Source organism: Piliocolobus tephrosceles, chromosome 17, assembly GCF_002776525.5.
Source record: "Piliocolobus tephrosceles isolate RC106 chromosome 17, ASM277652v3, whole genome shotgun sequence".
Taxonomy (NCBI): Eukaryota; Metazoa; Chordata; class Mammalia; order Primates; family Cercopithecidae; genus Piliocolobus; species Piliocolobus tephrosceles.
The window spans coordinates 20,178,139-20,196,310 of NC_045450.1; the positions used below are offsets into that span (position 1 = coordinate 20,178,139).

The window sequence follows — 18,172 nt, forward strand, 5'->3', positions numbered from 1 at the left end:
CCTTGTCTCAATTTAGTCTAATGTTTGATTTTATCCTATATTTTTTCTTTGTTGTTTTTCGAGTTCTTGTTCATTCATAGTATCAATGTTGTGCACTAAGATTAGCTGTCTTGCATTTTCTTTTTTGCCAATTTCAGATACTGAGAAGAATATTTATTCTTTGGAAGAGCCTATGATTGGAAAGTATTTGATTGGCATGAGTACTGCAGGCTTTATTTTCCTTCTGTTGATTTTCTTTTGGGAGACTACTTCATGGAGACTAAGAACATTCCTCAATCAATACATTTACTTTGGTATCTACAAGCGATACAGGAAAGTAAGTACTCAAGTGTGGAATAATTTAAGAACAACTCTAAGAGAATTGGAAATTAGGTCTGAGAAGTATGTATCTATATACTGTTACCTTAGCCAGCCTGGTGGCATGCTCCTGTGGTCCCAGCTACTCAGGAAGCTTGGAAGTTATTTGATGAAAGAAAAATCTGTGTCTACAAGAATGTATTTTCTTAACCTATATTGAGATAGAATTACCTACACTAAACTGCATTCTTTTTGTTGGTCATTTCAAAGGTCCAGATTTTGTCTTTATGAATTTTCTCTAATGCTGACTATTTTCTATTTCACTGATAATCTAATTCTTTTTCATGGCTGAAAAGTACTCTATTGTGTATAAGTACCATATTTTGTTTATCCATTCATTCATTGATGGGTAGTTAGGTTACTTTTGAATCTTGGGTATTGTGAATAGCATGCCTGCTATGGGTCTGTCACATATGGCTTTTATTATGTTGAGGTACGTTCCTTCTATACTCATTTTTTAGGGTTTTTATCATGAATCCATGTTGAATCTTATCAAATGCTCTTTCAGCATCAACTGAAATGATTATATAGTTTTTGCCCTTCATTATGTTGATATGATGTACCACATTGATTGGTTTCTGTATCTTAAACCATCCTTGCATCCCTGGGAGAAATCCTACTTGGAGATGATAAAATGATCTTTGTAATGTATTGTTGAATTCAGTTTGCTAGTATTTTGTTGAGAATTCTTGCATCAATATTCATCAGGAATATTGGTCTATTGTCTTCTTTCTTTTTTTATGTATCTTTTTCTGATTTTTATTTCTGCCTTAATTTCATTGTTTACGCAAAGTCGTTCAGGAGCAGATTATTTAATTTTCATTTAATTGTAAGGTTTTGAGCAATCTTCTTAGTATTGATATCTATTTTTATTGCACTGTGGTCCAAAAGTGTGGTTGGTATGATTTTGTGGGGTTTTTTTTTTATAATATGTTAAAGACTGTTTTATGACTGATTGTGTGGTCAATTTTAGAGTATGTGCCATGCACAGATAAGAAGAATGTATGTTCTGTTTTTGGGTAGAGAGTTCTGTGGGTGTCATTTAGATTCATTTGGTCAATGTCAAGTTCAGGTCCTGAATATCTTTGTTAATTTTTTGCCTCCATGATTTGTCTAATACTGTCAGTGAGGTGTTGAAGTCTCCAACTATTATTGTGTGGTTATTTAAGCCTCTTTGTAGGTCTCCAAGAATTTGCTTTATGAATCTGGGTGCTCCTGTGTTGGGTGCATACATATTTAGGATAGTTAGGTCTTCTTGTTGAATTGAACCCTTTGCCATTATGTAATGCCCTTCTTTGTCTTTTTTGATCTTTGTTGGTTTAAAATCTGTTTTGTGTGAAATTAGAATAGCAACACTTCTTTTTTTCTGTTTTCCATTTGCTTAGCTTTTTCTCCATCTCTTTACTTAAAGCCTGTAAGTATCATTGCATGTGAGATGGATTTCTTGAGTATAGCATACAGTTGAGTCCTGCTTCTTCATCCAACTTGCCACCCTGTGCCTTTTAATTGTGGTATTTAGCTTATTTATATTCAAGGTTAATATTGATATGTGCGAACGTGATCCTATCATCATGTCATTGGCTGGTTGTTATGTAGACTTGATTGTGGAGTTGCTTTATAGTGTCAAGGCTCTTTTACGTAAGTGTGTTTTTGTGATGGCCTTTCCTTTCCATATTTAGCACTCCCTTCACGACCTCTTGTGAGGCAGGTCTGGTGGCAATGAATTCCCTTAGCATTTGCTTGTTTCAAAAGGATCTTATTTCTCCTTTGCTTATGAAACTTAGCCTGAATATGAAATTGATGGTTGGAATTTCTTTTCTTTACCAATGCTGAATATAGGCCCCCAATCTCTTCTGGCTTGTAGGGTTTCTGCTGAGAGATCTACTGTTAGCCTGATGGGGTTCTCTTTGTGGGTGATCTGTTCCTTCTCTCTAGCTGCCTTTAACATTTTTTCTTTCATTTTGACCTTGAGAAATCTGACGAATATATGTCTTGAGGATGGTTATCTTGTATACTATCTCATAGGGGTTCTTTGCTTTTCCTGAGTTTGAATGTTGATGTCTCTAGTGAGGTTTGGGAAATTTTCATGGATGATATACTGAAATATATTTTCCAAGTTTCTTGCTTTCTCTCCCTGTTTCAGTGACAGCAGTAAGTCATAGATTTTGTTTCATTACATAATTCCGCATTTCTCAGGTTTGGTTCATTCTTCTTTGTTGTTTCTTCTTTATTTTGTCTGACTCAGTTATTTCAGAAAACTGGTCTTTGAGGTGAGCTTCTTTCCTCAGCTTGCTTGAGTCTGCTGTTAATCCTTGCAGTTGTATTATAGAATTCTTGAAGTGTGTGTTATAGAATTCTTAAAGTGAGTTTTTCAGCACTATAAGATCAGCTTGATTCTTTCTTAAAATGGCCACTTCATCTTTCATCTCTTGTATTGTTTTATTATATTACTTAGAGTCCTTGGATTGGGTTTTTACTTTCTCCTAAATTTTGATCATCTTTGTTCCTATCCATATTCTGATTTCTATTTCTGTCATTTCAGCCATTTCAGCCTGGGTATGAACCATCACTGCTGGGGAACTAGTGTGGTTGTTCAGAGGTAAGAAGACACTCTGGCTTGTTGAGTTGCCAGAGTTCTTGCACTGGTTGTTTCTCATCTGTGTGGGCTTATGTTCCTTCAATATTTGAAATTGCTGTCCTTTGGATGGGTTGGTTTTTTGTATTTTTTGTTTGTTTGTTTTTTGCTTGTATCTTTTTATATGCCCTTGGGGATTTGATTGTGGTATAAGGTGGGTTCAGTTGACTGCTTTGTTTCTGGAAGACTTTAGGGGGCTAAGTGTCAGCTCAGCACTCTTGGGCTGCATGCTCTATCTCTGAGGAGCTGGTCCTGGGCCCACAGCTTTGTTCTCTGGCCCCTGGAAGTTAGGAATCTGCTGCACTGGAGGGGCTGAAGTGGTTCCAGTTCACTGGCCAGAACACTCCAAGGAGTGGCGTGGGCCACACAGCGGTACAGCGAGGTGCACACGCCTCTGCTGATTGGGGTACTGTCAGAAGCAAGGCTGCCGCATACCTGCTGAGCTTGCACAAGTTACAGTGGTGGTGTGATAAGGGCGGGGTGCTGGCGGTGAGGGCAGGGATTGGGGGGTTCCAGTGTTGGTGCTCACACTCATGCTTGCAACAGTGATGGCGAGAGTGGGGCACTGGTGAGCATGGCGCTGTTGGCCTCCGTGGTGTTGTGCTCCCAAAGGCAGCATTGGCAGCGCAGGGTGGATGAGGCTGCCAACATCCTTGTGCGCATTTGTAGCAGCGGTGGGGCGGCACCATTGCATGGGGTTGCCAGTGTCTGCATGTTCGCGCCGGTGGCGGTGTCACCGTTGGGGGTGTTGAACATCTGTTGCATACCTCTTGGCCATTCATATGTCTTGTTTCAAAAAATGTCTGTTCAGGTCCTTTGCCATTTTTAAATCAGATTATTTGTTTTCTTACTATTCTGTTGTTGTGATTGCTTATATATTTTGGATATTAATCCCTTATGAGATAAATGGTTTGCAGATATATTCTCCTAATCCATAGGCTGTCTCCTCACTCTATGGTTTATTTTACTCTGCTGAAACTTTTTAGTTTCATGCAATTTTATTTGTCTATTTTTGCTTTTGTTGCATGTGCTTTGTGGATTATTTGAAAAAGACCTTTGCCAGACCAATGTAAAGAAGCTCTTACCCTGTATTTTCCTCTAGGAATTTTACAGCTTCAGGCCTTAAGTTTAAGTCTCTAATCCACTTTGAGTTCATTTTTTTTATATTGAGTGAGATAAGGGTCCAACTTCATTCTTTTGCATGTGGATCTTCAAATTCCCAGTAGCATTTATTAAGGAAACTGTCTTCCTGGTTGTGTCTTTTGGGCACCTCTGCTGAATATATTTGACCTTAAATGACTGATTTTATCTCTGGGCTTTCTATTCTTTTCTGTTATTCTGTATGTCTGCTTTTGTACCAGTACTGCATTGCTTTGATTACTGTTACTTTGTGGTAGATTTTGAGATCAAGTTGTGTGATGCCTGGAGTTTTGTTCTTATGTGCTCAAGATTTATTTGGCTATTTGGAGGTATTTTTGGTTTTCATATGAATATGAGAATTGTCTTTTCTATTTCTGTGGAAAGGATCATTGGAATTTTGATAGGGATGGCATTGAATCTGCAGACTACTTTGGATGACATAAATATTTTAACAATATTAAATTTTCCAATCCATGAACACAGGATATCTTCCATTGATTTTGTCTTCTACAAAATATTTAGTCACTGTTTTATAGTTTTCGGTTTGCAGACCTTTCAGCTCTGCAAATTTATTGCTAAGTATTATTATGCTATTGTGAATGAGATTATTTTTGGATTTTTTGATAGGTAGTTATTAGTGAATAGAAATATTGATTTTTGAATGTTGATTTTGTATCCCACAAATTTATTAAATTCATTTGTTCTAACATATTTTTGGTGAAATATTTAGGGTTTTCTATTTGTAGGGTCATGGCATCTGCAAACAGGGACAATTCAATTTATTCCTTTTCAATTTGGATAACTTTTATTTCTTTTTCTTGCCTAATTGCTCTAACTAGGACTTTCAGGACTATGCAGAATAAAAGTAGCAAGAATGGACATCGTTGCCTTATTCCTGATCTTAGAGAAAAAGCTCTCAATTTTTCTCCATTGAGTATGATGTTTGATGTAGGTGTGTCATATATGGCCTTTATTGTGTTGAGGTACAATCTTTTAATATCTAATGTGTTGAGAGTCTTTTTATCATAAAGGATATTAAATTTTGTCAAATTTTTTTCTGTATTCATATGAATCATATGTTTTTGTCCTTTCTTCGATTAATGTGGTATCACATTTATAGATTTCTGTTATGTTAAACCATCCTTGTATTGGGATAAATGCCACTTGGTATGGTAAATGATCCTTTTGATGTGCTATTGAGTTTGATTCAGAACTCAATCACATTGCTAGTATTTTGTGAGAAATACTATTTGTGCTAGTATTTTGTTGAGAACTTTTGCATCTATGTTTTGTTATGTTGTGTTTCCACTTTCATTTATCTCAAGATTTAAACTTCCCTTTTAATTTGTTCTTTAACTCATTATTTGGAAGTATATTGTTTGATTTTTATGTATTTGTGAATTTTCCAAAATTACTCATGTTATTGATTGCTAGTCTGATATCATTGTGGTCAGAAAAGATACTTGGTATGATCTCAGTCTTTTGAAATGTGTTAAGACGTGTACTATAGCCTAACATATGAACTCTCCTGGAGAATGTTCTGGGCACACTATAGAAGAATTTGTATTCTACTGGTATTGGATTAAATGTACTATATATGTCTATTAGTTCCACTTGGTCTAAAATGTTGCTTAAGTCCAATGTTTCTGTATTGATTTTCTGAACGTATGAGTTGTACATTGCTATCTAAGTATGGTATTGAATTTTCCTACTTTCCTATTCTTGTATTACTGTCTATCTCTCCCTTCAGGTCTATTAATACTTGCTTTATATATTTATAACATGTGAAGTTGGGTGTGTGTATGTTTATAATTGCTACATCCTCTTGATGAATTGTCTCCTTTATCATGATATAATGACCTTCTTTGTCTTGTTTTACAATTTTTGACTTAAAGCTTATTTCATCTAAGCATAGCTACTCCTGCTCTTTTTTTTTTTTTTTTTTTTTTGGTTTCCATTTGTATAAAATATTATTTTTATCCCTTCATTTTCAGTCTAGGTGTGTCCCTACAGGTGAAATGAGTCTCTTGTAGATAGCATATATTTCAGCTACTCTGTATCTTTTGATTGGAGAACTTAATTCATTTAAATTGAACATAATTGTTGATGGGTAACTACCTTCATTTTGTTGTTTTATGATTATTTTGTAGATCCTTTGTTCCTTTTTTCTCTCTCTTGCTATCACCTTATTGATTAAATAATTTTCTCTACTGGTATGCTTTAAGTCTTTATTTTCTATCTCTTTTTATCTGCTTTGTTGTTTTGCATGTACCATAAGGCTTCCCAAGAAATTTTTATGGTTATAGTAGGCTACTTTAAGGTGATAATAACTCAATTTTGATCACATTTTAAAATTCCACAATTTTACTCCTTCTCTTTCCACATTTAAAATTTTTAATGTTACAGTTTACTTTCCGTCATATTATATATCCCTTAAGAACACACGACATTTTGTCTTTTAACCTTTATACTAAAGTTAAAAGTGATTCATATCCCCATTACAATATTGGAGTATTCTGCATTTGACTGTATGCTTACTTTTACCAGTGAGTTTCATATTTTCATATGTTTTTCTGTTACTCATTAGCACCCTCTTCTTTCATCTTGAAGAAATTTTATTAGCATCTCTTATAAGTAATCACAATCTTGAGGTCTGGTGGTAATGAAATCCCTTAGATTTTGTTTGCCTGGGAAAGCCTTTATCTCTCCATTTATAAATGACAAGTTTGCAGGGTATAGGATTCTTGAATGACAGTTTCATTTTTCCTTGAGCACTTTAAATATGTCATCCTATTCTCTTCTGGTTTGTTAGCTCTCTGTTGAGAAATTCGCTGCTAGCCTTATTGGATCTCCTTTATATATGTTATTTGCTTTTTTCTCTTGCCACTTTTAAGATCCTCTTTTTGTGCTTGACTTTTGACAATTTGATTTTCATATGTCTTGGTGTAGTATTGTTTAAATTTAATCTGATTGAACATATTTGACCCTCCTGTACCTGGAAATATATAACTCTCCCCAAATTTGTCAAGTATTCTGCTGTTATTTCTTTAAACAAACTTTCTAACCATTTACTTTTTTATTCTCCTTTGCTAACTCGTGTTTGCTCTTTTGATGCTATCTAATAAATCCCATAAGATTTCTTTATTATTTTTCATGATTTTTAATCTTTTTCCTTTTCTGTCTGTTTTCAAATAACTTGTCTGCATGTTCAAGTGAATTATAGATTCATTCTTTTGCTTGATCAAGTCTTCTGTTCATGCTCTCTACTGCAATTTTTATCTCAAATTTGTTGTATTTTTCAGCTCCAAAATTTGTTAGATTTTTTTAAAAAATAATTTCAGTCTCTCTGTTAAATTTCTCATTTGAGTCATTATTGTTTACCTGATTTAATTGACTTGTTCATTGTTGTTATTATATTGAAGTATGTTTGACATTCCTTAAAACGATTATTTTGAATTCTTTGTCAGACTATTTGTGTATCATTTTGAAGAGTGTCAGCTCCTGGGAGAGACTTGTGTTTTTTTGTTTTGGTGTTGGTGGCATTATGATCTCCTTTGTTCTTTATGTTTTTTTTTATTTTGTTTTGTTTTGTTTTGTTTTTTGCCTTCCTTTGATGTATGCACATTTGAATAAGTAGGAACTTATTCCAGTTTTTTAGATTGGCTTTTTCCAGGAAAACCTTTTACCTGTCAGCTGTTCAGAGATTCTGAGTAGACTGTTTCAAGTACAGATTTGCTGCTGGAGTCTTTGGGCAAGCTGTTCTTTTGCCAGGGATAGCAGCTGGGTAGGTATGGTGCCTGGGACCATAAGGTTGGTCCTGATGCCTGTATCCCCTGGTGGTCCAGGTTATTAGGTCTACTGGGAAAATATTGAACCCAGGGTCTGCTAGAGTGTGGGACCATAAGGGCCATCCTAGAAGGTGAAGTCAGCCTGGTGCTAGAGCCAGCATGGAGCCTGGTTCCATGGGCGCTGGTCTGAGTTCTAAGATCCTGGATACTGGCCTAGTACCTGGAGCCACTGGATCTGGTCTGGGGCTTATGACTATGGGAGTCAGCCAAGTTCTGGGTATGGTTCAGAGCCCAGGGTCACTGGCACTGTCCTGGCCCTGAGGTAGGCCTGGAGCCTGAATCTGTAGGGCTGACCTGGTATTGGAGTGGGTCCAAAGACTGCCTGGTTTGGAGACTGGCCCATGGCTTAGGTTCGTTGTGGAGATGAAGTCTGTTTCACTGGACTGGAGCCTGTGACCACAGGGGCTGTTCTGTGCCCCATCTGTGGCCTGTATCCACCAAGTAAGGCCTGAAGGCTCAGTCTGTGAGTACCAACTTGATGACTAGGGCTATGAGGGTCAGCCTGGTGTTGGGGAAGGCCTGAGGTGTAGGGCTGTGGGAGCCAGCTCTACGCTGTGGATGGTGGGGTGTTCCGGGGACAAAATATGGCCTGGGTCCTGGGACTTTGGTATCTGTCCTGGTGTCCGGGCAGGACTGGAGGCTCAGTACTGTAAGTACTTAAGTACTTGGAGTCTGGAGGATATAGAGACCTGACTGGTGCTGTGGTTCTTTTGGAGTGTAGCACAGCTCCTCATAAGTCACACTTTGTACCTCACCTTTAGGGGCCTGGTAGAAATGACTCTAGTTATGGCTCTAAAACCAAAAAGGTGTGGAGGTGGGTCCTGAGAAGAATCAGCAATGTTTTGCAAGACATCTACTTCAGGGGAGGCCATTATAGTTTTCTCAGACAAAGCAGTGTTAATTTTTTTTTTTTTTTTTTAGATGGAGTCTTGTTCTGTCACCAGGCTGGAGTGCAGTGGTGTGATCTCAGCTCACTGCAACCTCCACCTCCTGGATTCAAGCGATTCTCCTGCCTCAGGCTCCTGAGTAGCTGGGACTACAGATGCTTGCCACCACACACAGCTAATTTTTGTATTTTTAGTAGAGACGAGGTTTCACCACGTTGGCCAGGATGATCCCAATCTCCTGACCTCGTGATTCACCTGACTCGGCCTCCCAAAATGCTGGGATTATAGGCGTGAGCTATTGCACCCTGCAGTAGTGTTAATTTTTTTACATAGGTACAGAGAACCTGCTTCTACTGGCAAACAAGTCTCATAAGAATGTAGGAGTTCATCATTCCCAGCTTCATCAGAATCTTCTCATTTGTCCTCATTCCAGTCTTCAGGATATCATTCTTTCCTAAGCAATGCCTTCACTTTAATGGTAGTTACTCTGCAAAGTTGGGAATTCAATTTGTGTTGTAATTCAGCCACCCACAGAATGAGGCTGTGGGGTTGTGTTTTAGCAATCTCAGCCCTGTGGCTATATGAGTCTCTTTCTTGACAGACGTAGACATTTAAGGACATTTATGGAGCCCTTCATCTGGAAATTTGAATCCCTAAGCTTATCCTTTTCTTTCCCTATTTTGTCATGCAAAATTAGAAGCATCTAGGTAATCTCATTATGCTTGTTAGTTTGACCAAAATGTTCACCAGTATCATACATATGGATACCTGGTCACCCAGTATCTTGCCTCTTGTAAGAATTTGATTATGAGTGTCCAGTGGTTTCAGATCTTTGTTGCCACATCAGTCATGGACTATCAGAGAGAGAGAGAGATTGATTGAGATTGAGATTTTAAGAAATTGGCTCACATGATTGTGGATGCTGTTATGTTTAAAATCTGAAGGGTAGGCTAGCAGGCTGGAGACCCAGGGAAGATTTTAAAATATTGTAACCATCCAACGAGTTCTCCTTTCCCACAGCCAAGATCGAGCTGATTTATCAAAACAGGAGAATTGCAGTAGAGAAATAGTTTAAATCACAGAGCTTGCTGAATGGGAGACTGGAGTTTTATTATTACTCAAATCAGTCTGCCCCAAAACTCGGGGATTGGGATTCTTAAGGATAATTTGGTGGGTAGGAGGTCGGAAAGTGGGGAGTGTTGATTGATCAGGTCTGAGATGAGATCTTAGGGAGTCACAGTTGTCCTCTTGTGCTGAGTTAGCTCCTGTGTGAAGGCCACAAGACCAGATGAGTCAGTTTATCAATCTGGGTCTTGCCAGCTGATCCATTGAGTACAGGGTCTGCAAAGCATCTTAGGTTTTAACCTAAGATCAGTCATGTTACCCTCAGAGCAATTTGGGGAGGTTCAGAATCTTGCAGCCTCTAGCCGAATGACCCCTAAACCATGATTTCTAATCTTGTAACTAATTTGTTAGTCCTGCAAAGACAGTCTAGTCCCCAGGCAGGAAAAGGGTTGTTTTGGGAAAATGCTGTTATTGTATTTGTTTTAAAGTTAAACTACAAACTAAGTTCCTCCTAAAGTTAATGCAGCCTATGCCCAGGAATGAGCCAGGACAGCTTGGAGGTTAGAAGCACGATGGAGTCTGTTAGGTTAGATCTCTTTCACTGTCATAATTTTCTCAGTTATAATTTTTGCAAAGGTGGTTTCAATATCTTTACACCAACATCTAGATTAGTGTTTTACCAAATATCTGCCTGTTATGGCCTAACCAAGTTGACATGTAAAATTAACCATCACAACAGCATATAGTTGCGGCTTTAAAAATCCAGTCTGACAGTTTCTGCCTTGTGTTTGCATTGTTTAATCCAGTCACATTTAATGTCATTATTGATATAGTTGGATATACTTCCATTTTACATTTTTTCTGTATCGTTTGTTCTTCTGTTCATCCTTTGCTGCTTTCCTTTGCAATTAGTGAAAATTTTATAAAGTAACATTTCAATTCTTTCAATTATTTTTTCACTATGTTTTTTGAGTAATTTCCTTAGTAGTTGTTTTAGGACTTGCAATATGCTTCACTTATCAAATCTACTCAACTTATTAAAATCTACCTCAGTTTAACGCTAAATTAATTTCAGTGAGATATAAAAACTTTATTCCTATATATCGGTATTGTCTATTATTCCTCTTTTTCTATTATTATACATAGTACATCTACATGTTGTAGACCCAGCAATACATTATCATACTTATTACTTTATGTAATGTTTTGTCTTTTAAATAAACTAAGAGAAGAATGGACAGCAAGTATGTATTTTTAGCCCTTGTTATACTAACCATTGTATTTACCATTTCTGGTTTGTATTTGTTCCTATGTATTTGAGTTACCATCTAGTGTCATTTATTTAGAAGAATACAGATTTGCTCACTCCCATCTTCTTTGTGCTATTATTGGCAAATATATTATATTTCTCTGTGTTATAGGCGCAAACATACAAAAAAGTATATACATATCATTTTGTACAGTTGTTCTTTAAGTCAGCTAATGGAAGAAAGGAGAAGAAACATGCATTTATGCCATTTCTTAATTCCATAATTGTCTTTATAAGCACTTTTAAAATATGGATTCGAATTTCTGTCTGGGGCCAATTGCTTGTGACTGAACAACTTCCTTTAGGATTTCCTGTAGAGCAGGTCAGCTAGCAACATTTTCTTAAAATTGTTATGTGGTAATGTCCTTATTTTGCCTTTATTGTTTAAACATAGCTCTGCTGGACATAGGATTCTTGGGGATAGTTTTCTGTTTGCTTGTTTTTGTTTTTTCTTTCAGCACTTCATACATGTCATTCCCCTGCTTTCTGGCTTCTATTGTTTCTAATAAGAAGTCAGTTGTCAACCTATTGGGGTTCTTTTGTAGATTATGAGTGTTTTTCTCTTTCTTATTTCAAGAGACTTTTTCCTTATCTTTGGCTTTCAGCAAATTACTGATATGTTTATGTATAGACGTCTTTGTGTTTATCCTGCTTGGTGTACGTTAAGCCCCCTTGGTGTGTAGGTTAATATTTTTCATCATATTTAGGAAGTTTCCAGCCATTACGTCTTCAAAAATTTTTCTGTTCCTTTTTCTACTTTCTATTTGGCATACCCATTATGGGAATGTTGATACACCTAATGGTGTCCCAAATTCCCCTGAGACTTTGTTTTTCTTCGTTTTCTTTTTGTTCTTCAGACTGCATTATCTCTTTCTGCCTATCTTCATGTTTGTTAATTCTTTCTTCACATCTACTATTGAGCTCCTCTACTGAGTTTTTCATTTCAGTTATTGTACTTTTCAACTCTAGAACCTACATTTGGTTCCTTTTTAATAATCTGTATCTTGGCTGGGCGCAGTGGCTCAAGCCTGTAATCCCAGCACTTTGGGAGGCCGAGACGGGCGGATCACGAGGTCAGGAGATCGAGACCATCCTGGCTAACACGGTGAAACCCCATCTCTACTAAAAAATACAAAAAACTACCCAGGCGAGGTGGCGGGCGCCTGTAGTCCCAGCTACTCCGGAGGCTGAGCAGGAGAATGGCCTGAACCCAGGAGGCAGAGCTTGCAGTGAGCTGAGATCCGGCCACTGCACTCCAGCCTGGGCGACAGAGCGAGACTCCGCCTCAAAAAAAATAATAATAATAATCTGTATCTCATTATTCTCTGTTTGATAAGACATTGCCATAATACCTTTCTTCATTTCTTTAAGCATGGTTTCCTTTACTTTTAGAATATATTTGTAATGGTTACTTTAAAGCTTTTGTCTGTTACAACTGATGTCTGGTCACTTTCACAGTTTCTGTTGCCTGGTTTTTTTCCTATATGTGACACAAACTTTTATTTTTTTTGCATGTGTTGTAATTTTTTTTTAACTGAACTCTGAACTTTTTTGATAATATATGTTGGTAACCGTGGGTACTATTCTCACCAAGGGAGTTGTTGCTGTTTGCTAGTTTATTGTTTAGTGACTTGCTGAGCAGTTTCAGTGAAGTCTTTCCCTTCCTGTGTGAAGCCTCAGATGTTGTTCCTCAGAGGGTGCAGACCTGGGCATGGGCACAGTCATCCCTGGATGACAGTGATTTTTGCAGGGTTCTTGACTGTCTCTTTTCATGACTACATCTAGCTATTAAACTCCACTAACTTTAATATTAATCCAGCTATTAAACTTGACTAATCTCTTATTTCTTATTGGTTTCAACAATGCCCTGGGGTGTGAATTTCTCCAAAAACTGATCCAATTAAATTATATGAGTTAATTTGAAGTCAGGGTTTAAGCTTCATCTTTACCCCAGGAGGGCTCTTCATAGCTGTCTTTTTCCTTGGTTCTCTTCAGTAAACTACCTAGCATCCGGTTTGATTTATACCTGTAATGGAGCTAGCTAGCAGTCACCTCTTGATTGCTTTCCATCAAAATTTCCTTTTTTTTTTTTTTTTTTTTTTTGAGATGGAGTTTCACTCTTGTTGCCCAGGCTGGAGTGCAATGGTGCAATCTCAGCTCACTGCAACCTCCCCCTCCCGGGTTCAAATGATTCTCCTGCCTCAGCCTCCCGAGTAGCTAAGATTATAGGTATGCGCCACCATGCCCAGCTAATTTTGTATTTTTAGTAGAGACAGGGTTTCTCCATGTTGGTCAGGCTGGTCTTGAACTCCTGACCTTAGAGGTGTGAGCCACTGCACCTGGTCTGTTTTTTACAGCATCCTTAGGCTTTAACTTCCTCCATCCTCTGTTTCAAATTAAGTCAATTAAATTGGGGAGAGCAGAGGTGTTCTCTGTCTTATGGCCCAACTCTCCCGCTGGGCAAAACCGCTGAGCTGGGATAATGGAATGCTTTTCTGCTTCAGGGCTGGATGTCCAGTGGAGGACAGTAGTCTTTGGTCTTCTTGGCTTGCCTCTCCAAGCATAAAACCCTTTCCCTATGAATGAGCCAGGGCCCAGTCCCCAGTATAGCACCTCATGCCCAAGGTAGCCTTCACCTTATGAATAGGGGCTGAGTCGAAGAAGGGAGACCCAAAGTCATAGTTATACTTACCCAAAACATAACCTCTGCAAAAGGTTGCTAAGGATGGGATGAGAAATGCTAACCTTTTTCCCCTTATAGAAATATACCTTAGCCCTTGATTGGAAGCTGGGGGAAAAGGGAATCTAATATTTTTGGCTGAACCTGCCTAGAGTAACATTCTGTCACACTGGCCTGTGGGAAGGGAGGAGAGGATGTGGACCATGGATTTCACTGTTCTTAACAAGTCTAATAGATTTCCTTTGAATAAATGTTTCTTCATTTCCTGTATGCCCTTAGGATCCGCTATGGTTTGAATACGTTTCCCACATTTCATGTATTGGGAACAGAACCCCCAATGTGGCAGTATTGAAAGGTAGGGCATTTAAGAGGTGATTGGATGCTGAGGGCTCTGCTTTCATGAATGGATTAATCCATTGATCAATGGATTGATGAGTTAACATGGAGATGGAACTGGTAGCTTCATAAAAAGAGGGTAAGCAACCTGAGTAAGCATGTTAGCATGAGATTAAGCATGTCAGCTCTCTCACCAGGTGATGTTCTGTGCTGCCTTCAGACTCTGTAGAAAGCACCCACCAGGAGTAAGCCCTCACCAGATACTGAGCCATGCCTTTGGACTACCCAGTCTCCATAATTGCAATAAATAAATTGCCTTTCTTTATATAAATTACCCAGTTTTAGGTATTCCATTATAAGCAACAGAAAATGGACTAAGGCAGGATCATTACTAAAGACTTTAAGTGGTTATATTTTAAAATAACTTTCACCAGTTTCACTGGGGTACAGGTTTACAGACCTGTTAAACTGTTATTCTGGAAGTCTCAAAATTATTCCATATCAAGTCTTACTGACTTTTTCTCTCTCCTTCATAAAACAGAGTCAGTTCTTATTATTCTTTCTATGTGTTGAACATTCTGTGGTTGTAACAAATCATATTTGTTTATCTCAGTGTGGCTTCAATTTTTCATGAGGTGTCTGATTCACCTCATGGAAAAACAAGTTATGTAATCCTAATTTCTTAATCTATAGAAAACAGAAATCAATGTGTTCTGAAATAACTGGACAAAAATGTCTTAAAAATTATGCCAAATTTCTGCTCTAACATGTTTGGATCAGTTTCCTGAAACTACTTGGTCTAGTCAAGGTGACTAAAGAGCATTAATATCTGCAACATTTATCTTGAAAACATAGACCGTGGGGTCCAGTGAGTTTCTTAGGAAAAGTCCTTTTAAATCTTGCTGAACTTCTTAGCTCCCATTCCCTTCAAAGGACATTTATCATTACAAACTCATTACTGTTATGTTTAAAAGCTTTTTTACTCTCTTGAGATGATTTTCTTCTTAAGGATCCAGGTGAAAAAATCGTTTTTCTGTTTTAAATGCTTTAAGTTGTCTTTCAAAGTATTCAAGTACACATCGTAGCATGTTAATTCATAGTCTCTCTACCATTGAGTGCCTTTTTCCTCTCCTCTGGTCCTCACTCTTCTTTCTCTGGTGAATTATTCATTACTCACAACTTATCAAATTATACATGAGCGCTGAAGTGCTATTCAAGAAGTCTCTTGGAAATGACTCAAACTTTCTGTTTTAACATCTTTTAATATTATCCCTCAATTCAGCTTTTATGAAGCCACCCAGGCTAAAACAGATGCCTAAAGGGTATCTGCCTCTGTAATTTTTGTTTTGAAAATACAGGATATAGTGTCCAAGGAATTATCTGGGCAATCTGAAGATGAAGATGTACAAAACGAAAGAAAGAGAATCCTGGAGCAGCCTCAGGAGTTGCTGGATTCTATAGTACTTATTAAAGAACTCATAAAGGTAATGTAATTCAATGGCTAACATACACTGGCTTCATTTCTACTTCAGAGTGTGCCACTGGTGCCAAGGGCTCACTGTGGTTCTTTGGGCTCTATATGTATTCTCCCAGTAGAACAGAAGAGTTATCATGAAACTGTCTCAAGTAGTGATCCATAGGGGTCTGAGATATTACTAATTGTATTTTACCTATAAGTATTCTTTACTGAATTGTGTTTCCTGGATTTTTTTTTAGATATATTTTAAGTGCCCAGCCATTCTGGCTGTAAAAAATATCTCCCTTGCAATCCAAAAGGGGGAGTGCTTTGGATTGCTTGGATTCAATGGAGCTGGAAAAACAACTACTTTCCAAATTTTGACTGGGGAAGCCAGGCCTACCTCTGGAGATGTGTTGATTGATGGCTTTAGCATCACAAAAGATATCCTACAGGTAAGAGGCTGTTACAGTCTAAGATGTGAGAAGCATAATGAATGACTCAGGTTCAGGTAACAGGTAGATGGCTGGGGAGGGAGATGGGAAATATGGTATGTATTGATATTTATTTTGTTGATGCAGTCAATGGATTCTGGAGAGGGAAATAAACTTTTGAAGAGAGAGTGAAGCAGTAAGAGCGGAATCTAAAACAAGAGTGTCTTCTGTGTTCTTTCTTGAAAGTAAAAGGCAAGTTCTTTCAACATTACATCTAACATATGCCAGACAAGGTATGGTAAAGGTGTAAGAATGGTAAGGCTGGGCAGAAGGAGAAGAAGACCTGCAATTCAGTTGCACCTGAGGCCTTGCTCTGTCTTACTGAGAGCTCTGCAGCAAGATGGCCTTTCACAAGTCCCCCAAGTGAAGCAAGGTCACTAGCCTTTGTATCTCTGCATCTGCCAGTCATTGGCCACACATGCCACCTGGAAGAGAGGGTGTAACCTTGGAAAGAAGCTAAGTGTGGGGAGAATTTCAAGAATAAGAGAATTAGCAAATGTGTCAAACGCCAGGAAGACTAAGGCAAGGTAAAGCCTGGATAATGTACATTGGCTTTAGTAAGTAGAACTTCATTGACGAGGTTGGCAAGAGCAATTGCACTAGGGTTAAGTGGGTGGTAGTAACAAGAGCATGAATAGTGAATTCATTTCTCCTCACTTCATCACATCAGCCACTATCACCATAGAAGTAGGAAAACGGAGTTGGCAGAGTCTGCATCCTGCGGGATAAACAGCAGTCTAGTTTATTAGTCCGTTCTCATCCTGATAATAAAGACATACCCGAGACTGGGTAATTTATAAAGGAAAGGGATTTAATTGACTCACAGTTTCACATGACTGGGGAGGCCTCACAATCACGGAGGAAGGCAAATGAGGAGCAAAGTCATGTCTCACATGGCGACAGGCAAGAAAGCTTGTGCAGGGGAACTCCCATTAAAACCATCAGATCTCATGAGATGTATTCACTATCACAAGAACAACACAGGAAAGGCCTGTCCCCGTGATTCAATTACCTCCCACGGAGTTCCTCCCATGTCAAGTGGGAGTTATGGGAGCTACAATTCAAGATGAGATTTGGGTGGGGACACAGCCAAAGCATATCATCTGGTAACCAGAAGTGAAGCTAAAAATGTGGATTATACTTTGAAGAGAGTTAGCTGTGAGGCAAAATGAAGAATGAAAATTCACCCAGATTTGTAATAAGGACAGAAAATATTTCATAGGGTGAATAACTGAAACACATTTATACTAGAAGGGGAGGAGTTAAAGAAACAGAGGAGGGAGTGATACATGATGGCAGGAGGTGATCTGTTCCTGCCAGGTGGTCCTTGCAAAAAAGTCAGGGGACATGAGGTCTCCCCTAACTATCTTTGTTCATACTATTTGTCCCCTTGGAGAACATAAGGGTGGCATAAAACAGTCTAGCCTCTTGACTGTGAGTAATGGAGAAAAAGTTTAAGTGAATCTGGTACCAAGGAGCAAAAGCTAAATTGGGAACCAAGAAGACAGTTAATACAAAATGTCATATTTTAAAAAAGAACAGGCATATGGGCAAAATGTCAGCCTTTTGCAAGGACTGATTCAAAGTTCAGTAAATCTGAGGGAACTCTTTCAAGCCTCAGAGAATCTCTCCTAGTTTGCTATTCTAAAACATTTATCGTATTTTATGTAACAGATGGTAATATTTTCATTTATTCAGACCTTAAAAATTTTTACATTGTCTTTCTATTGTGGTAAAAATGCATAATATAAAAATTGAAAAATGCGTAATATAAAAAAGTTCATCTTCAGAATTTTTTCCTTAAATTAAATATCTCTACTCATTAAACAACAACTCATCCCTTTATTTACTCCTTTGAATTTGACTATACTAGGTACCTCATGTAAGTAGAGTCATATAATATTTTCCTTGTATATCTGATATACTTCACCTAGCACAATACCTTCAAGGTTCATCTATGTATTT

General features: G+C 37.9%; 1 protein-coding gene across 1 annotated transcript in view; it reads left to right on the forward strand.

Moving 5' to 3' along the window:
• The window catches only part of LOC111551179 (ATP-binding cassette sub-family A member 3-like), a 57,025-nt gene that overhangs the window by 24,640 nt on the left and 14,213 nt on the right, over positions 1-18,172 (forward strand). The window contains exons 4-6 of the mRNA XM_023225018.2: positions 138-316; positions 15,616-15,741; positions 15,974-16,168. Coding sequence (XP_023080786.2) covers positions 138-316; positions 15,616-15,741; positions 15,974-16,168 — 500 coding nt within the window. The remainder of the gene's footprint in view (positions 1-137; positions 317-15,615; positions 15,742-15,973; positions 16,169-18,172) is intronic.